This window comes from Budorcas taxicolor, chromosome 4 (genome assembly GCF_023091745.1).
Source record: "Budorcas taxicolor isolate Tak-1 chromosome 4, Takin1.1, whole genome shotgun sequence".
NCBI lineage: Eukaryota > Metazoa > Chordata > Mammalia > Artiodactyla > Bovidae > Budorcas > Budorcas taxicolor.
The window spans coordinates 53,163,200-53,184,549 of NC_068913.1; the positions used below are offsets into that span (position 1 = coordinate 53,163,200).

Genomic DNA, 21,350 nt, shown 5'->3' on the forward strand with positions numbered 1-21,350 from the left:
CAGCGACTCAGCACGCATGCAAGCTCTGTTTTCATCCTTCATAGAGGGATCTGTGCTCCTTCTGTGTCAGTCTAGAACCTTTCTATGAAATGGGAACAAAGGATTAGTCCTGGAAAGGAGCTGAAACTGAAAATAATGGTCAAAATTATTTGAAGGTGGCAGCCCAAAAGGAAGCCTCACTTGAAAAATGAAAGAAAACCTGCTGCTAAGGATTTAGCTTCTCAGAGAGAAGGATCAGGTTGTTTTGAACCAAAGGAATACATTTACCTAGTTGGAAATGCAAAAACATATATATGACTGAAGTGTTCCAGCAGAATATTAGAGATGCCTAATCAAAGGCAATCTTTAACCCTTTCACTCCTATAGACAAGACATTCACAACTCTGCAACATTACAACTACTATGGTATATTTTCCCCATTTAAAAACTGTTTACCCTTATTCCTTCATTGTATGTGAAGATGTTGGTAGTATATGTACATGATCATAATACTTAATTTTAAAAAATATATTTTAGTCAGTATTAAATGGGGGAAGGAAAAATATAAATACCACAATTCTCCACTAGTAGCAAGTTTATTTCATTTGTTACCTCTTTAGTATACTATTTTGCTTTCATTGTTAAACAAAAATGAAAAACTAGCAAACAATTCTTGCATAACTTACTTATATAGTTTCAATATTTTTCTTTTAATTCTGTCAAAGCAAGACATCTATTTGGTAATGGCACTCTGTCTCTAAGGAGGGGATGAATCATTATAAAGAAATTGATCCTAAATATCCCTTCAGGTAAAGCATCTTGTTCAAATAAGGCTTTCTTTTACAACATATCTTTGTAAATGACACTTATTTCTGACAACATAAATCAAATGCTTTTAACATTTTGCCTACCCAGCAATTCTATATCTAAGGCTTTATCTTAAGGGAAGTCATCATGATTGTGCATGAAGATTTAACCTTAAGGATGTTGACCACAACATTGTTTCTAATGGTAGAAAACTGCAAACAGCCTAAATGTCCAATCATAGGAGAAAGGCTAAGGTGCTACACCATCCACAAGGTGCAATTCTGGGCAGTCATTAAGTTGTACGGTAGATAAGTATTTAATGAGCTGGGAAAGTTTCGCATTATTGTGTACACATCAATAAGTAAAACAAGTTTATAAAAATTATGATTTCACATATTTTAAGAAAGGCATTTATATACAGAGAGATAAAAAGGCTGGAATCATACATATGAAATATTAAGTTTTATTTCTGGGTGCTGGGATTATAGACAATTTTCTACTGTTTATCTGAATTTCCAAAGCTTCCTGTGATGTGCATGTAATAAGTGAATTTTTAAAGGATATGATGATGCTAAATAGAAGGATTCTTTTTACTAACTGCCTGAAGCAAGATAATGGGCAAATACATTGGTAGAGCCAGACACAGACAGCATAAACAGACAAAGGCAGAACTTACAGAAAGTGCTGTCAGCCCTGCAGATCTAGAAAATGTATTTACATGCCTTTAAAAAAGTTAGTGTATTCTTTTGCAGTATGCAATTGTTAACCATATTTTAATCTAATAACTGCCTAACATCTAAATCAGAGGCAGGAACTGCATGTTTTGGCACAGTTTTTAAGAAAAACCATATACACTACCTTTAGGAGAAAGCTAATTACTATGGGCTGCTTGCCCCATAAGCACTGCCTTTTTCATTTGGTAGGGAAAATAAAAGACTGAGACTTGCTGGTTGCTGCCTATTATAATTTTTAAAATTATTATTTTGAAATAATTATAGTGTCACAAGGAGTTGTGAATATAGTACAGAGTTCTGTGAAGCTTCCCTCAGCTTCCCTCAAATGGTAACAACTCACAAAACTGTATAATGATATAAAAAACCCAGAGACTGACACTGGTATAGTACTATTAAATCAATTACAGACCTTATTCAGTTTTCACCATTTTTTACATGCATTCCTATAAGTTTGTGGTTCTATGCAATTTCATTCCAAGGCTAGATTCATGTAACCACCACTACTATCAAAACATACAACTTTCCCAAAGGAATTCTCTTATGCTGGCTCTTTATTTGTACCCTTCTCACCCATACGTGTCCCCCAGTGACCACTAATGGTACAGGGAACAAGCGACTAACAGTAGTGATGAAAACGGCCGTATCAGAAGTTTGAAGCAGGAAATAACACCAAATAAGATGCTTTCCTATACTTCTTATAATTTATTCAGAAATTTTATTTTGAGGAAGAGACTTGAAATTATTCTAAGTCCAATTTGTATGAAGAGACTCTAACTATGCAGTGCTTTTCTGTCTACCACTATCGCCAGAAAGTCTCTTTAAGGATTAGAATCCAAGGAGGAAATGAAAGGAAATAATGAGACATCACATATTTCCATTACTCATTACAGAAAGAAGGAATGCTGATGTTTCTCACTTAAGCAAAGCTGAACTGCTGGCGTTACTTTTCCTTCCACTTCTTTGCCATCTTGTCCTTCATATAGATACTTTTATGAAAAGGGAAGAACTTTCTCTAAGCATCTTAGGCATGTAAAATCAAACAGACATGAAAGACTTTAATTAAAAGCTACAGTCTTGAACTCCATAGAATTAGAATCATAGTGTATGCCCTTTCATGTCAGGCTTCTTTCATTCCAAATGATATTTCTGAGGTTCATCCATGTTGTAGCGTACACCAGTATCTCAATCCTTTTTATTGCTGAGTAGCATTTCATTGTGTGAACATAGCACAATATGCTTATTCTCTTGCTCATGGCTATTTGGACTGTTTTCCAGTTTTTCACTATGATACAGAAAGCTGTTGTTATCATTCTTGTGTATGTTTTTTCTTATTAAAAAAAAAACCCTTATTTTTCTTGGATATATAATTGGAAATGGAATTTAGTCAGAAGACAGATAAATGATTGGTGAAGAGTACTCCAAAGAGATTGTGTGAAGTTTGCAAAACTAATATATGGTGAGAGAAGTCAGAAAAATGGTTACAGCTGGGTTGGAGGGGAAAATTCTATGATCCTGGGTGGTGATCACAGAGGTGTGTATACATAACTGGTGGCTCAGATGGTAAAGAGTCTGCCTGCAGAGTGGGAGACCCAGGTTTGATCCCTGAGTCAGGAAGATCCCCTGAAGAAGAAAATGGCTACCCACTCTAGTATTCTTGCCTGGAGAATCCCATGGAGTGAGGAGCCAGGCAGGTTACAGTCCATGGGGTCACAGAGTCGGACACGACTGAGCAACTTTTCTCACTCACTCATACACAACTGAAAAGTCATCCAGCTATATGTTTAAGACTTGTGCATGTTACAGCACATAATTTATATCTCAATTTAAAAAAGGTAAAAAAAAAAAGCCAAACCTATGATCCTGAAGCTGTCTTCTCTCCTTTGCCTTTCATCACTTTGGCCCCTCCATTCCCTCTATGCATCCTTATCTAAAAACTCCTTCTTAGTTTAATAAACAGAATCTGATTATTTCTCAAGTTGACCTTTCAACTATTAAGATGGTTAAATTATCTCCTCTAAACCTACTCTTTTCCAGAATAAATACTTCTAGCCCTTTAACTGAAGACACAGTATTCAGAACTTCTCAACTTATTTTTATTACAGAGCCATAAGTGATTTCAAAATATGAGATTTACAACTGTAAATAATCCTTTGGATCCCTGAAACCTGACCAGTACAGAGCCAGGGAAACATGCAGCCTGAGGAGCCCATGGCCACTGCCCCATCTCTGAGTACCAGCAAGGATGGCCCTGAAGTTGAGCAGCTGAAGCACTTTGTTCTAAGACTATGTGGTCAACAAACCTTTACTCCACATTCTATCCAAACCAGTTTCACCCAAAGCCAGGTCTTCTCTCTGTTACTTCAGCCAGGAGAATTTTGGAATCTATGACTCATATGGAATATGAAATCCACATATGACTCCATTAAATTTTAAATCTTAAGATAAAATCTAAACTATTAAATAGTAATGGTTTCAGCATATCATTCCAGCCTATCAGTCATAGTTGTAACTCAACCTATCACCTATAGCTTTGCTCCATACGCGTCATAAGTATACCTTCCTTCCTATATGATCATTATCATCATCAAAATTACCACTAGTTAACATTTATCGAGGGCTTATTAAGTCCCAGACACTAGTGTTAATCACGTACACACATTAATCCTCAGACCAGTAGGTCCTATGAGACAGGACCTATTGCTAGCCCTGTTTAACAGATGGAAAAAGTGAGGCATAGAACAGTTAAGAAATATGACAACACGACACACCTAGAACAAATATGAGCTTCATGCTTGTTAACTGTGCTATGCTGTCAGCAAGGTCTGATTTAAAAACATACTGACCACAGCAATACCAAGGAGAGAGTCCAGAAATGGTATTCTAGAGATCATCCTGTATTCGCAGTCGTCTGCAATAATCTGTGTGCAACTATTTATTAATAGTTATGACAGGTAAAACTGCGAGGCACTGGAGAGACTTTAAGGAGATACCCCATGTCCAAGGGCAAAGGAGAAGCCCCAGCAAGATGGTAGGAAGGGCAAAATCACATTTAGAATCAAACATACTTGCCAGAGACATTCAGAGGGTTCAAACAAACCTTGTGTGCACCAGGACCCAAAGACCCCACAGAAACTGGGACAGAACTGTGTTTGAGTGTCTCCTGTGGAGGTACGGGTCAGCAGTGGAGTGCTGCGGGAGCAGGGGCTCACGGTGCAGGAGCAGGGGCTCAGGGTGAAGCAGACTTGAGTACGGCATAAGCCCTCTTGGAGGAGGTTGCCATCGACCCCATCATATAGCTGTCAGAACCTACACAGGAATGGGGAAATAGATTCTTAGAGGGCACAAACAGAACCTTGTGTGCACCAGGACCCAGGAGAAAGGAGCAGTGACCCCACAAGAGACTGACCCAGACTTGCCCGTGAGTGTCCAGAGTCTCCAGCAGAGGTGTGGGTCGGTGGTGGCCAGCTGCAGGTTGGGGGCACTGAGTGCAGCAGTGTGAGCATGGGACCTTTTGAAGGAGGTCACCATTATCTTCATCATCTCCACCACGGTTTAGCCCCAGGTGAATAACAGGGAGGGAACACAGGCCCACCCATCAACAGAAAACTGGATTAAAGAATGGCCCTGCCCATCAGAACAAGACCCAGTCTCCCTCTCAGTCAGTCTCTCCATTCAGGAAGCTTCCATAAGCCCCTTATCCTTCTCCATCACAGTACAGACAGACTGAAAACCACAATCACAGAAAACTAACCAATCTGATCACATGGACCACAGCCTTGTCTAACTCAATGAAATTATGAGCCATGCTGTGTAGGGTCACCCAAGATGGACGGGTCATGGTGGAGAGTTCTTACAAAATGTGGTGCACTGGAGAAGGAAATGGCAAACCATTTCCATATTCTTGTCTTGAGAAGCCCATGAACAATATGAAAAGGCAAAAAGATAGGGCATGGAAAGATGAACTCCCCAGGTCAGTAGGTGCCCAATATACTACTGGAGATCAGTGGAGAAATAACTCCAGAAAGAATGAAGGGATGGAGCCAAAGCAAAAACAACACCCAGTTGTGGATGTGACTGGTGATGGAAGCAAGGTCTGATGCTGTAAACAGCAATATTGCATAGAAACCTGGAATGTCAGGTCCATGAATCAAGGCAAATTAAAAGTGGTCAAACAGGAGACAACAAGAGTGAACATTGACATTTTAGGAATCAGCGAACTAAAATGAACTGGAATGGGTGAATTTAACTCAGATGACCATAATATCTACTACTGTGGGCAAGAAACCCTTAGAAGAAATGGAGTAGCCATCACAGTCAACAAAAGAGTCCGAAATGCAGTACTTGGATGCAATCTCAAAAACAACAGAATGATCCCTGTTTGTTTCCAAGGCAAACCATTCAATATCACAGTAATCCAAGTCTATGCCCCGACCAGTAATACTGAAGAAGCTGAAGATGAACGGTTCTATGAAGACCTACAAGATCTTCTAGAACGAACACCCCAAAAAGGTGTCCTTTTCATTATAGGGGACTGGAATGTAAAAGTTGGACGTCAAGAGATACCTGGAATAACAGGCAAATTTGGCCTTGGAGTACAGAATGAAGCAGGGCAAAGGCTAATAGAGTTTTGCCAAGAGAACACAGTGGCCATAGCAATACCCTCATCCAACAACACAAGAGAAGACTCTACACATGGACCTCACCAGATGGTCAACATCAAAATCAGATTGATTATATTATTTGCAGCCAAAGATGGAGAAGTTCTATAAAGCCAGCTAGAACAAGACCAGGAACTGACTGTGGCTCAGATCATGAACTCTTTATTGCCAAATTCAGACTTAAATTGAAGAAAGTAGGGAAAATCACTAGACCATTCAGGTATGACTTAAAACAAATCCCTTATGATTATACAGTGGAAGCAACAAATAGATTCAAGGGATTAGATCTAATAGACAGAGTGCCTGAAGAACTATGGATGGAGGTTCATGACACTGTACAAGAGGCAGGGATTAAGACCATCCCCAAGAAAAAGAAATGCAAGAAGGCAAAATGGTTGTCTGAAGAGGCCTTACAAATAGCTGTGAATAGAAGAGCCTCTTGATGAAAGTGAAATGGGAGAGTGAAAAAGTTGGCTTAAAGCTCAACATTCAGAAAACTAAGATCATGGCATCCGGACCCATCACTTCATGGCACATAGATGGGGTAACAGTGGAAAGAGTGGCTGACTTTATTTTGGGGGGCTTCAAAATCACTGCAGATGGTGACTACAGTCATGAAATAAAAACACGCTTACTCCTTGGAAGGAAAGTTATGACCGACCTAGACAGCATATTAAAAAGCAGAGACATTACTTTACCAACAATGGCCTGTCTAGTCAAGGCTATAGTTTTTCCAGTAGTCATGTATGGATGTGAGAGTTGGACTATAAAGAAAGCTGAGCGCTGAAGAAGTGATGCTTTTGAACTGTGGTGTTGGAGAAGACTCTTGAGAGTCCCTTGGACTGCAAGGAGATCCAACCAGTCCATCCTAAAGGAGATCAGTCTTGGGTGTTCATTGGAAGAACTGATATCGAAGCTGAAACTCCAATACTTTGGCCACCTGATGCGAAGAGCTGACTCATTTGAAAAGATCCTGATGCTGGGAAAGATTGAAGGCAGGAGAGGAAGGGGACGACAGAGGATGAGATGGTTGGATAGCATCACTGACACAACAGACATGACTGAGTAAACTCTAGGAGCTGGTGACGGACAGGGAGGCCTGGCGTTCTGCGACTCAAGGGGTCTCAAAGAGTCAGACACTACTGAGCAACTCAAATGAACTGATCTGAGAAGAAAAGTGAAAGGCAAAGAAGAAAAGGAAAGATATACCCATCTGAATGCAGGTTTCCAAAGAATAGCAAGGAGAGATAAGAAAGCCCTCCTCAGTGATCAGTGCAGAGACATAGAGGAAAACAATAGAATGAGAAAGACTAGAGATCTCTTCAAGAAAATTACAGATACCAAGGGAACATTTCATGCAAAGATGGGCTCAATAAAGGACAGAAAAGGTATGGACCTAACAGAAGCAGAAGATATTAAGCAGAGGTGACAGGAATACAGAGAAGAGCTATACAAAAAAGATCTCACAACCCAGATAATCATGATGGTATGATCACTCAACTAGAGCCAGACATGCAAAGTGAAGTGGGCCTTAGGAAGCATCACTATAAACAAAGCTAGTGGAGGTGATGGAATTCCAGTTGAGCTAGTTCAAATCCTAAAAGATGATGCTGTGAATGTGCTTCACTCAATATGCCAGCAAATTTGGAAAACGCAGCAGTGGCCACAGGACTGGGAAAGGTCAGTTTTCATTCAAATCCCTAAGAAAGGCAATGCCAGAGAATGCTCAAACTACCGCACAATTGCACTCTCACGCTAGCAAAGTAATGCTCAGAACTCTCCAAGTCAGGCTTCAATAGTACCTGAACCGTGAACTTCCAGATGTTCAAGCTGGATTTAGAAAAGGCAGAGGAACCAGAGATCAAATTGCCAACATCTGTTGGATCATGGAAAAAGCAAGAGAGTTCCAGAAAAACATCTACTTCTACTTTATTAACTATGCCAATGCCTTTGACTGTGTGGATCACAACAAACTCTGGAAAATTCTGAAAGAGATGGGAATACCAGACCACCTGACCTGTCTCCTGAGAAATCTGTGTGTAGGTTAAGAAGCAACAGTTAGAACTGGACATGGAACAACAGACTGGTGCCAAGTTGGAAAAGGAGTACGTCAAGGCTGTATATTGTCACCCTGCTTATTTAACTTATATGCAGAGTACATCATGAGAAACACTGGGCTGGATGAAGCACAAGCTGGAATCAAGATTGCCTGGAGAAATATCAATAACCTCAGATACGCAGATGACACCATCCTTACGGCAGAAAGTGAAGAACTAAAGAGCCTCTTGATGAAAGTGAAAGAGGAGAACCAAAAGTTTTTGGCTTAAAACTCAACATTCAGAAAACTAAGTTTATGGCATCTGGTCCCATCATTTCATGGCAAATTTATGGGGAAACAGTAGAAACGGTGAAAGACTTTATTCTGGGGGGGCTCCAAAATCACTGCAGATGGTGACTGCAGCCATGAAATTAAAAGACGCTTACTCCTTGGAAGAAAATCTATGACCAACCTAGATAGTATATTAAAAAGCAGAGACATTACTTTGCCTACAAAGGTCCATCTAGTCAAAGCTACGGTTTTTCCAGTAGTCATGTATGGATGTGAGAGTTGGACTGTAAAGAAAGCTGAGCACCAAAGAATTAATGCTTTTGAACTGTGGTGTTGGAGAAGACTCTTGAGAGTCCCTTGGACTGCAAGGAGATCCAACCAGTCCATCCTAAAGGAAATCTGTCCTGAATATTCATTGGAAGGACTGATGCTGAAGCTGAAACTCCAATACTTTGGCCACTTGATGTGAAGACCTGACTCATTGGAAAAGACCCTGATGCTGGGAAAGATTGAAGGCAGGAGGGGAAGGGGACGACAGAGGATGAGATGGCTGGATGGCATCACTGACTCGATGGACATGAGTTTGAGTAGGCTGCGGGAGTTGGTGATGGACAGGGAAGCCTGGCGTGCTGCAGTCCATGGGGTCGCAAAGAGTCGTGACTGAATGACTGAACTGAACTGAAAGTTCTTTCTTTTTGATAAGAATTAAATCCAAGGTATTAATTACTCTCAGACTTTGTCTACGTTAGTTGTAATTAAAGTGTCAGGAAGCAGGATCCCTCTAAAGACCTTCCACCTCTTCCTCACATTTCACTCTTTTCCTCCTTGTGTCACTGCTATCACTCAACAGAAGCATGCAGGTATTGATGAAAGTAGGTAGGATACATGAAGCGAGGCAGACTCTTAATGTAACATCTCAGTTACAGTCCCCTCAAAACACAGGTTACATAAGGGTTTTTCTGGTTTATATAGGTCTTGACTTCCTGGAGTTAAGAATGAAATCACCAGAGAGCAAATGAAATTAAGAGCTTATAGTTTAAAAAAGAAGTTTCGATTATCCATGAAATAAAAAGTTTCTTCACTGGGATTTCCATTTGTTGTTAAAGGAAGAAAAACCAAACTCTATTAATAACTTTTTTACATTTCTTGGTTGGAGAACCTAGAAAATGTCTCCCTGAAGGACAGAATTTTGAATTCTGAAATTCTGAAAGCTCTACCACAGGGGTTCGGCATCCCACTCTCCAAGTCAAAACGAGGCCGAGTGTGAATTCACGATGCCACTGTCTTCACTCTGCAGGCAGATGAAGCCCTTCCTCTGCTGAAATTGCCTTCAGGGTCTCTCCATAGTCTTTAGAACAAAATCCAAACTAGAATCAAAGCTCTTTGAGGTCTGGCTCCTGCTTAACTCACCAGTGCATCTTCTGCTGCAGCCCTCCGCCACCCCTCTGCTCGGTGGGAAACAACGTTCTCCATACAAGCTGCGTCAGTCCTGCCCCAAATGTGTTCGGATGTGTTTTCTTTGCCTCCAGCACCTTCACTGTTTGGTGCAGCACAGACCCCACCTCCACGGGGGTGGCTTCTCTCATCACCTTGCGTGAGGTGTCCCTTCCATCTTGGGTTAAACTCTGTCAGTCTTTACCCTTCACATCAACTGTCCATTCTCATTTCCCTCTCCTATTCACATGGTGTGCTTTAGGGGTTAAAGCGGTGTTTCTTCATCACTTCCTACCCACAATGCAAAACAACGTTTGAAACATAGTTGGTGGTCAGTGTTTGCTGAATAAAATCCTAAATTAACATAGTAACATATTAAATCACTTTATATCACCTTCCTTGGACATGCAAACATTTACTTCTAATTTAGCTTCCAGGAGCCAAAAGTGATCTGTATTGATGTGTACTTTAAGAGGGAGTCAGAAACGTGTTATTTCTCAACATGTATACTTCATTTATCTCTGCTTACAATTCCATGAACAGAGGAGCCTGGCTGCCTACAGTCCTTGGGGCTGGAAGAGTCAGACACAACTGAGCACACACGCACACAAAGCATTCCAGCAGAATGTATGACACTGGATTGTGCTCTAAATCTAAATGTCTATTTGACAAAGCAGTATAGTGGGAAAGTAGGGCAGGAAGAAAGCAAGAGTAAAAGCTGAAGCAAGGTTAAACAAAAGTGAAATTTTTGTCCAGAAACAAAGAAAGCAAACCACACCTCTTCTGGCTCCCAAGCACCCTTTATGAGAATGGTGCTACTGAAAAAAAAAAAAGAAAGGTCATCTCAGGGAGGAGGACTCTTAAGTTTTCAAAAGTCATGAATGGCTCATACCAACAAACTTGAAATTCAATGAAATAATTTTGGGACAAAGTTATGTGATTATGAGTACAGCTGTCATTTTGATGTCTCAGAAAACCCATGGGGCAAAACCTTAGATAGGATAGAATTTTTTCCAGTGATGATCTGTTTGCCTAATTTCCCTTTGTTCATCTATAACAATCAAGATGTAATTTAAAAAATATCATTACTCTTCCTATGTATGAGATTGGTCAGCTGAGGGTTAATTTCACACTGAAACCTCTAAAGCAATGTTTTCAAGGGTAGCAGCCAGTAGATAAGTAAGTCCCAAAGCACCTCTCAAGTAAGAGCACTATTTCACAGTGCAGCTCCATCTAACAAGTCAATCATTCACCACTGACACTCTGAACATCTACCGTAGTACATCAGTGTCCAAGAAGAGGACACAGGGCTTGCTCTCAAAGAGTTTCTTTCTCATTGCTCCCTGCAGCCTGTTTCAAACTGATTCACTGAGCACAGATTCACCCCACCTTGATTCATTATGGGTTGTTTTTTTGTTTTTAACCTCTTTCTCCAACAGACTGAAAGCTTCTTGGCAACACAGAATAAATCATATTCATCTTCAAATCTGGAAGTACCTAAAAGTATCTTCAGCATAAAGGTTTGCTGAATTAATTTGAAAAAATTAACCGAATTACTCCCTGTAACCACCTAAGATTACAGAGTATCAAGTATCACTTTTCTTAGTAAGACAAGAAGTTGATATACCTGAAGTTTATGTAGCCTTGACAGATTCTTCTGGAGCCATGAACAGACCAACTGAACAAACAAAAGTGAAAAACAAACTAGTGAAAATACAGCCCATTTCTCCTTCCTGTTAGTGGACCATAATGTCTTATTACTGTACCATGATGTGATTCTATCTTCAATGTGACTGTCTTCAATAAGATTTCTCTGTTTACTCCTGTTCATGATATGATGGAAAGAAAACAACAACATATATGCATAATTATGTTCTTAGATTTTGCAGGGGATTCTAGACAGTATGAAGTTGTTTGGTCCCACCTTCAAAAAGTCAATCTAAGGTTGTCCCCTTTCAACCAAAGGAGAAAGCTTCACTGAAGAAATAAAAAGGACTGATATAAAATAAAAAGAACTTCAAAAAGGTGTGCCACCTGGAAAGTCAATGATTCAATCAGCAAACACTACTGATCTTAGTAATTTAGAGCAAAGGGAGTGGCAGGCAACAAGGATTCAACTATATGAAGAAATATTTATCTTATGCTACAAAATTTTTACTTATAACTACATGCTGACTCTATAAAGCAATGATCAGCAGAAAGTTTACTCCCTGAAGGGTCTCAGCATAGAGTGATTCCCTCATGTTTTCTTTAGAATTTCTGCTTTCAATCTATTGAAATGAAAGTATTCCCCCAATGCTACAAACATGTCCTGTACTTAAAAGTATTCCTTCTGCACATTGTGAAGTGAAGTTGCTCAGTCGTGTCTGACTCTTTGTGACCCCATAGACTGTAGCCCACCAGGATCCTCCCTCCATGGGATTTTCCAGGCAAGAATGCTGGAGTGGGTTGCCATTTCCTTCTCCAGGAGATCTTCCCGACCCAGGGATTGAACACAGGTCTCCCGCATTATAGGCAGACGCTTTACCGTCTGAGCCACCAGGGAAACTTCTGCACATTACCAGATAGTAAATGAGAATGCAGATTTAGGATGGGCTTGATGGTACCAGTAAAAATGGTCTTATATAGCTGTTGCATTTATATAACATTCATGACTATATAAAAAGACCAGCTGTCCTTCACAGGGAAGCTTTTGACCCCAAATTTAGGGTAATCACTAGAGGCTCTAATGCAATAAGTATCCAGAAGAGCTTGAATTTGTATTTCCATTGGTACAAATTGCCCCGAGGCTGAAACAATCTGTCTTTATCTCAAGAGTGAAAATCTTGGGCAATTTTTATTTTTCAGTTTTCTAAATGTTTAAGAATTGTTTTAGAGATAAAAATAAGTATTTCCATTCTTATTAAATATCTACACACATGTCCTATTTTATTGTTCAGTCACTCAGTCATGTCCTACTTTTTGTGACTCCATGGACTGCAACACCAGGCTTCCCTGTCCATCACCAACTCCTGGAGTTCACTCAGACTCATGTCCATTGAGTCAGTGATGCCACCCAGCCATCTCATCCTCTGTTGTTCCCTTCTCCTCCTGCCTTTAATCTTTCCCAGCAACAGGGTCTTTTCCAATGAGTCAGTTGACATGTCCTGTTAGATGTATAATTAATTTTAACAAGAGGCTATAACAGTTTTTAGGGGGACACAAGACAGGGCTCTTATGCTCTCATTTTAATTGACATTTTATATACAGTTTTCCATTTGAACAAAACGGGTTGAGAACAGTGGTGAAGTTCAGGAGTGGTCATCTTGTCTCTTTATAATGGTTAATAGTTACTGAATTCTTATTGTGTGCCCCACACTTTTCTAAACACCGTTGTTTTGTCATTAAGTCATGTCTGACTCTCCTGTGACTCTACGGAATGCAGCCCACCTGTCTCCTCTGTTCATGGGATTTCCCAAGTAAGAAGACTGGAGTGGATTGCCATTTCCTTCTCCAGGGGTTCTTCCCAACCCAAGGATCAAACCAGCATTTCCTGTATTGGCAGATGGATTCTTTACTACTGAGCCACCGTTGATTAAATGCTTTAATCCTCACAACAAATTACCAGCTGTGTGATCTTGGGCAAGTTGCTTAGGCTTTCTAAGTCTTGATTCCATTTCCAGAGAAAGAAATGGAAGTTTAGAAGGTTAAGTGATTTGCTTAAGTTCACTCTCACATCCATGAGATGTGAGAGTTGGACCATAAAGAAAGCTGAGTGCCTAAAAATTGATGCTTTTGAACTGTGAAGTTGGAGAAGACTCTTGAGAGTCCCTGGGACTACAGGGAGATCAAACCAGTCAATCCTAAAGGAGATCAACCCTGAACATTCATTGGAAGGACTGATGCTAAAGCTGAAGTTCCAGTACTTTGGCCACCTGATGCAAAGGGTGGACTCATTGGAAAGACCCTGATGCTGGGAAAGATTGAGGGCAGAAGCAGAAGGGGATAGCTGAGGACAAGATGGTTGGATGGCATCACTGACTCAATGGACATGAGTTTGAGCAAGCTCCGGGAGTTGGTAATGGACAGGGAAGCCTGGCATGCTGCAGTCCATGGGGTCACAAAGAGTCAGACAAAACTGAGAGACTGAACTGAACTGAACTAAGTTCACTCAGCCAGTGAAAGGCAGAGCTGGGCTTGATCTCAGCAGGCTGGCACCAGGGCTAGTCCTCTGCCCCACCACCAGGACTGCCTTGGGTATCCTCAGGAGTTACTAACTAGAGACAGAGCTAGGTACTCCCAAAGGAAATGCCCACAAAGGGAGCACTCATATTCATATTCACTTGCTCTGTGAGATTCTTCTAAAATTCAAATGTGCAAATGATAATGAATAAGAAACGCATCAATTCTTTTCCTCACTCCCGCCCTAATCTTCAGACTTAAGCTTTCAAGCTAGATGGCCTATAAACATCTTTGAAAGGCAATCCAAAGCTTGTAACAACTTTCTCAATGGCTTCGAATAGAAGGTTCGGATGACTTTATGATCTTAAAAACATTGTCTTTATACCTAATGTATGACTGAAAAAAAAAAGATAAATCACAAATTAAATGAACACCATACATCAAATCCCTTTTGTGACTAATGAAATCAGGAACAAGGTGATTGGAGATGGTTTCAGAAAGATAGACAAATACAGATATGCACAGTTCTTAAGGAATAATTTTTAAAAAATCTTAAAAGACAATTTGGCATCACTGAAATTCTGCACCATGGCTCCAGCCTGCCTAATTCATTCTTTATAAGAGGAGGGAGAAAAAGAAAGTCACTTCAATGAGGCTTACGTTTATGAAAAACACATGGACTCCTAAAGCCAGCTAGACCTGAATTTGCATCTCAGTTCTGCAGTTTTACAGTTTTCAAGGAATGTGGTTTTGAAAGTTACTTAAATTCACAAGCCTCAGCTTTGCATCTGATAAAACAGAATAACTACCTTCTTGCAAGGACATTGTAAGGGTTATAGGTAATGTGTATAATATGCTTGGCACGTGGTAGGTTCTCAATAAACTGGAACCAATGATAACAACAAGAAGAGTGTTAATAGAAACAATTAAATATACTGCCAACAGCAGAGACAGTGGAAGTGGAATGATGGTTAAGAGCATGGGCCTGGGGTCAGATGACCTCAATTTATTCTTGCTTTCCTTTCCTTGTAGAATTCACATCATATCAAATAAAGGCTGTTCTAAGTTTCCCTCTTTGCCCTCACAACATAATATCTCCATGGCTTTACTGTGGCATCTTAGGCTCTTCACTTGAATAAGTTACTTAACTCCTTTCTGTACCAGTTGCCACAGCTGTAAAATGGGCTAATAATAGTATCTACCTCATATGCTGTGGCGAGAATAAATGAGTCCATCCACGCCAAGCTTAGGATCATGTCTGACCATGATACATCATAAGAACTCAATGTTAGCTGCTGCTGTTTTTTCAGTCATTGTATGAAGGATCCTCCAAAAGCAACACCAACCACCTGGATAAAAATTGCTCACCCATAATGTTGGTTAACAGATTGAAACTAGAAGACCATGAAAACTCCTGAGGATGGCAAGACAGCATTTCAGACTAATGGCTGGAATAACATAAGATCAAAAGCTATCTGAAGGGAAAAGTAAAAATTAGATTGCAGTTTACAAGGAGGGGTGACCAGTTAACTGGTAATCCCAACTTGGAATCCAGGCATACCAAAGGGCTTCCCTATAAAAGAACTTTGTAAATGTCATTTTAAAAAGTCAAAGCAAAGAACAAGAAAATAGAAGTGAAGAAGAATAAGAATGAGGCAAAGGGAATATATGCCGCCTTCCTCCTTTCCTCAGAACATGCTGTGTTTTTTCCCCTGTGCTTTGCCATATTTCTAAATCCTTTTTGCAAAGGTCAGAGGAGCAGCACCAATCCCATTGTGTCACTTCCCCTCATACTACTTAAAAAAATTCAGCCACCTAGCAAATGTAATAAAGAAGGATTGCTGTACCCATAAAACATCCAAGAAACAGCTACCCAACCAGAGCATTCCGATTTGCAAAGATAACATCTAATCCTGCTGCTCTGGGTGTGGCTCGATGGTGAGGGATGGGGAGGCTGGGGTTCAAAGTACTGTCTCCAGCATCTCACAGATTACAATGATGACATCAGAATCAGGGTGAAGAGCAGGGCGCCCCAATTGCTGTCTGTACTCCAAGCCCTCTGAAGCTTCCACTTCCTCACACAGAGCAAGAAAATTGGATAAGAACTGGGTCAAGGTCCTTTGGGTCTCCAGCAAAAGCTGCAGGGATGAGCCGGAAAGAGCCCATTTTCTGGTCCGGGGAGAAGAAGATGAGGCATGTTTTTAATAGTCTGGTGTGGCTGCAGCTTACTCCTCGAGAACAGTAACTTCAGCAGCCACTTCATTATATTTCTACTGTAAATGACACAGGCCTGAGCCAAGTCTGAGCCAAAACACCCTCCAGGATTCAGCTGGGGTTAGGTCATCTGCAGCGTATTGACCACTGCTGAACTCCAAACCCCTAACGAGGCATCTCAGCAACAGTATGTGTCCTGCCACTAATGAGGCTCTTTTTCCATGAATAATGAGAAAGAACATCATCTCTGTTGCCAGGTACAAACATAAACAAAGCTCAACACAGGGCTTTGGTATAGTGAGTTTGTCCATTTGCAACAAAGGAATTTAGCAAAGTGAGAGCCAAGTTTTAGTGGAGGGTGGGACAGGCTCTTGTAACAAATAATGTGAACATATGTTATCAGAATCTAATAAATCAGCTTTCGGTTGTTGTGGCAAGGAGACTGTGCGATGGGATGGAGACAGACGACAGAAAGCTCCAAATGAGTTCACTGCTTTATTTTACAATCAGTCTTGTAACACAAAGCTGATGATTTCTGTAATGAACTGAGATCTTCATGAAAGGAGCCTTAGGAGAGACCTGAAATCCCAAAGGCTCTATTGGCTAAAGCTTTCTCACGCCTTGATGTAGCAGGCTGAGTGCAGGCTGACCCTGGGGATGAGAACACTGAAGCCTTGCCATGACACTGCTGGCTTTGAGGTACTTTGTGGAAGGCGCATGGCCACCTGAACCCATGTGCCATGCTTCTTAGGTACCAAAAGGCTCTCAGCGTACCATAAGCATTCTGCCTCTAAGGTAGTCTCCTGGCTTAGATTCCCAAGGTCAGCCCAACAGTGAGATTCCAGCATATAACAGAGAACAAAAGTGAGCTGACATGAAGGCCAAACAGTCTTTATTTTGTTTACTGTAAAGTGTGCCACATTTTTCTCTCTTTCTAAAATCAGTTCCATACTAGGTAGAATTTATTTTCTTACACAGGGTGCTCATGTTTGCACAGGCCAAGCAGTGCCATCACTGGCTGAGGGCTTTTAGTTTCCATCAGTCTGAGCAAGAATTAACAACAAAACAAAATGAAAACAGTCTCACGATGCCTCAGTTCCTCCAGCTGCAGGGGGTAACAACGCTAATCTAGTTCAGGGATACCTTTTGAGGAACTGTGTGTCAAAAAAAAAAGACTCAAATAGTATAGTTGGCTCTATATGTTTGATGAATTGCTAGAAATTTTGACCTGAATAATTCTTTCTTTTTTCACGGAAAGGCATTTTATTTTAAATATAGCAGTGTGTACATGTCAATAATTCTTTAAATGCACTAAAAATGCTTACTTAATAAATAATATTTTATAAAGTAAAAAAAAATCATGTAACATAAACAATCACTTCCTAACATCCATTTTATAAGCAAATATATTTATTTTGGGGAGAGAGTTAATGGAACATGGCAGAATGGTATGAAATTCTGCAGAGATTCTAACAGCTAATTATGTAGAAAATTGTGTATAATCAATCAAATAGTAAATTCAAAGACAATGGCAATTGAGAAGATTATTTTTCAAATATCTGGGTGGTACCAGCTTATATTTCTGGTTTATTAAGAAAAGGCAAAATAAAATAAGCTCATGGGTGAGTAGGTTGGAATGGCAAAGGGACTGCAAAGGCTCTCATGTGAAGAAATGGGAGTTATTCTGCTAAAAAAGAGAAGACCTGGGGTGAAGGGGCCATGATTTCATCTTCAAACATTACTGAACTGTCACAAGTTTTGTAGCAGAAGCTAACAGCTGTTTTTGGTGAAGGAAATGGCAACTCATTTCAGTATTCCTGCCTGAGAAATACCATGCATAGAGGAGTCTGGTGGGCTACAGTCCATGGGGTTGCAAATATTCAAACACGACTTAGCAGCTAAACAACAACAAAACCTAGCTGTTCTATTGCTTCAAAAATCTACATGACCAACAGGTAGCGATCACAGTCAACCAGTGAGGGGTCAGTGCTGTTCCTACAGGGCATGTGCTGCCTTCAGAGGTTCTGAGTGATTCTTGACCATGGAAATCAGGTGGAAATTCATAAGACAATAGTTATCAAAGTGCTGTGCTATTTGAAATGATCCTTCTCATCTAATCATTGAAACACATCAAGAAGAGAGGAATACTCAAGTAGATAAAAGTACCCAAGGACTTACCGTCATACTTTGCTAAGACTGCCTGAACATCAGCATATGCTTGTAGTTCCAGAAGAGCCTCTAAAAGGTTTTCATGGATGTTGAACATGCTCAGGAGAGGGAACTCCTTCATTAACTAGGAAAGAAGAAACCAAGGGAAAATTAATATGTTTCTTATTTTTTAAGGTATAACTAATACTGAGTTATTTATATACTATATATAAAAGTATAGTACAATTTTTAGAAGTACAATTAATACTAAATTACAAGCATTCATATCAATTATTATGTTGTAAAGCATTAAATGCTTAAATTTTTTTGTGCTGTTTTTGGGAACAGCAACTTTGAATTTGTGAGAACCTAAGGTGGGAGAAAAATCCAAAAGTGAGGAGTTTTATGAACACTGAAGAAGATACTTAGAGGCAGTAATGAATGTTAAAATGTCTTTAAGGCCAAATAAGGTGAACATGGAAAACTATCGCTAGGTGTTAACAGCAGCTCTGGATGGAAGCCAGAGGGTAGAATGAGAAGCAAAAGGCATTGCTCTTTTGAGCAGCCTGATAGCCAAGTTAAAGACAAAAAGTAGGAAAATAACGAGGAGGTGATATGTGTTGAGAAAATTTGCAGGTAGTGACAGAGAATGGTAGTAAAAGAAGATGTTAAGGAGTTCCTGCCTGTTCGTCTCAACAAAACAGGAGTCAAGATTATTTTTCGAGACTGAGGGAACAGGTAACAGGGAAGAAGTAGGAAGACGGAGGAGAAAGTGTGGAATAATTAAGGATTACAGAGGCTGTCTTAGGACCCCAACAGACTGGAGACCACGGATTTAGAGAGTTTACAATTGGCACTGTTGTCAAGTTTCAGCTGACAGGGCTCAGCAGCCCAGGGACAGTAGCAAAGATGTCAAATGATAAGGTTGACCCTGGGAAAAACTGAATTAGATTCAGTGAAAAGTCAAGGAGCAAGAGAACAGGCTAGAATGGTGAATGAATGACTAAAGGAAAGGCTTAGGTTCTAGACAGCATCAGGAGGAAGAGAGGTCCAAAGGGAGTTAAAAGATATGATAATGAATTTCATTGGAAAACAAAGAGAAAGAAGAAAGGACATGACCAAGAATTTCAGAGTAAAATCTTATCCTCAAGAAAGGTAAATCTCACCTTAAGGAAGAGACAACCAGGTTCTTTACAAGGCAAAGTCACACACACACACATATACGTGTGTAAATATGCAATGATGTATTCATATATGTGTGTGTATCACGACCCAGAAAATCACAATGATGTCATCACTCACCTAGAGCCAGACATCCTGGAATGTGAAGTCAAGTGGGCCTTAGAAAGCATCACTACAAACAAAGCTAGTGGAGGTGATGGAATTCCAGTTGAGCTAGTTCAAATTCTAAAAGATGATGCTGTGAAAGTGCTGCAATCAATATGCCAGCAAATTTGGAAAACTCAGCAGTGGCCACAGGACTAGAAAAGGTCAGTTTTCATTCTAATCCCAAAGAAAGGCAATGCCAAAGAATGCTCAAACTACCACACAGTTGCACTCATCTCACAGGCTAGTAAAGTAATGCTCAAAATTCTCCAAGCCAGGCTTCAGCAATACGTGAACGGTGAACTTCCAGATGTTCAAGCAGTTTTAGAAAAGGCAGAGGAACCAGAGATCAAATTGCCAACATCCGCTGGATCGTGGAAAAAGCAAGAGAGTTCCAGAAAAACATCTATTTGTGCTTTCTTAACTATGCCAAAGCCTTTGACTGTGTGGATCACAATAAACTCTGGAAAATTTTGAAGACATGGGAATACCAGACCACCTGAACTGCCTCTTGAGAAACCTGTATGCAGGTCAGGAAGCAACAGTTAGAACTGGACATGGAACAACAGACTGGTTCCAAATAGGAAAAGGCTGTGCCACCCTGCTTATTTAACTTATATGCAGAGTACATCATGAGAAACACTGGGCTGGAGGAAGCACAAGCTGGAATCAAGATTGCCGGGAGAAATATTAATAACCTCAGATATGCAGATGACACCACCCTTATGGCAGAAAGTGAAGAGGAACCAAAAAGCCTCCTGATGAAAGTGAAAGAGGAGAGCGAAAAAGTTGGCTTAAAGCTCAACATTCAGAAAACTAAGATCATGGCATCTGGTCCCATTACTTCATGGCAAATTGATGGGGAAGCTGTCAGACTTTATTTTGGGGGCCTCCAAAATCACTGCAGATGGTGATTGCAACCATGAAATTAAAAGACACTTACTCCTTGGAAGGAAAGTTATGACCAACCTAGATAGTATATTCAAAAGCAGAGACATTACTTTGCCAACAAAGGTCCGTCTAGTCAAGGCTATGGTTTTTCCAGTGGTCATGTATGGATGTGAGAGTTGGACTATAAAGAAAGCTGAGTGCAGAAGAATTGATGCTTTTGAACTGTGGTGTTGGAGAAGACTCTTGAGAGTCCCTTGGACTGCAAGGAGATCCAACCAGTCCATCCTAAAGGAGATCAGTCCTGGATGTTCATTGGAAGGACTGATACTGAAGCTAAAACTCCCGTACTTTGGCCACCTCATGTGAAGAGTTGACTCATTGGAAAAGACTCTGATGCTGGGAGGGATTGGGGGCAGGAGGAGAAGGGGACGACAGAGGATGAGAAAGCTGGATGGCACCACCGACTCGATAGACATGAGTTTGGGTAAAGTCCGGGAGCTGGTGGACAGGGAGGCCTGTCATGCTGTGATTCATGGGGACGCAAAGAGTCAGACACGAGTGAGCAACTGAACTGAACTGTGCTTAGTCACTCAGTCATGTCCTACTCTTTGTGACCCCATGGACTATAGCTCGCCAAGCTCCTCTGTCCATGGGGATTTTCCAGGCAAG

General features: G+C 40.5%; 1 protein-coding gene across 6 annotated transcripts in view; it reads right to left on the reverse strand.

Annotated features, from left to right (window-relative positions):
* Positions 1–21,350, reverse strand: part of ST7 (suppression of tumorigenicity 7) — a 276,815-nt gene that overhangs the window by 49,108 nt on the left and 206,357 nt on the right. For all 6 annotated transcript variants that reach the window (XR_008199277.1, XM_052639113.1, XM_052639115.1 and 3 more), the window contains one exon: positions 18,495–18,609. Coding sequence is in view for 5 of the 6 variants with exons in the window: in XM_052639113.1 (XP_052495073.1) it covers positions 18,495–18,609 (115 nt within the window). In the remaining variant the exon portion in view is untranslated. The remainder of the gene's footprint in view (positions 1–18,494; positions 18,610–21,350) is intronic.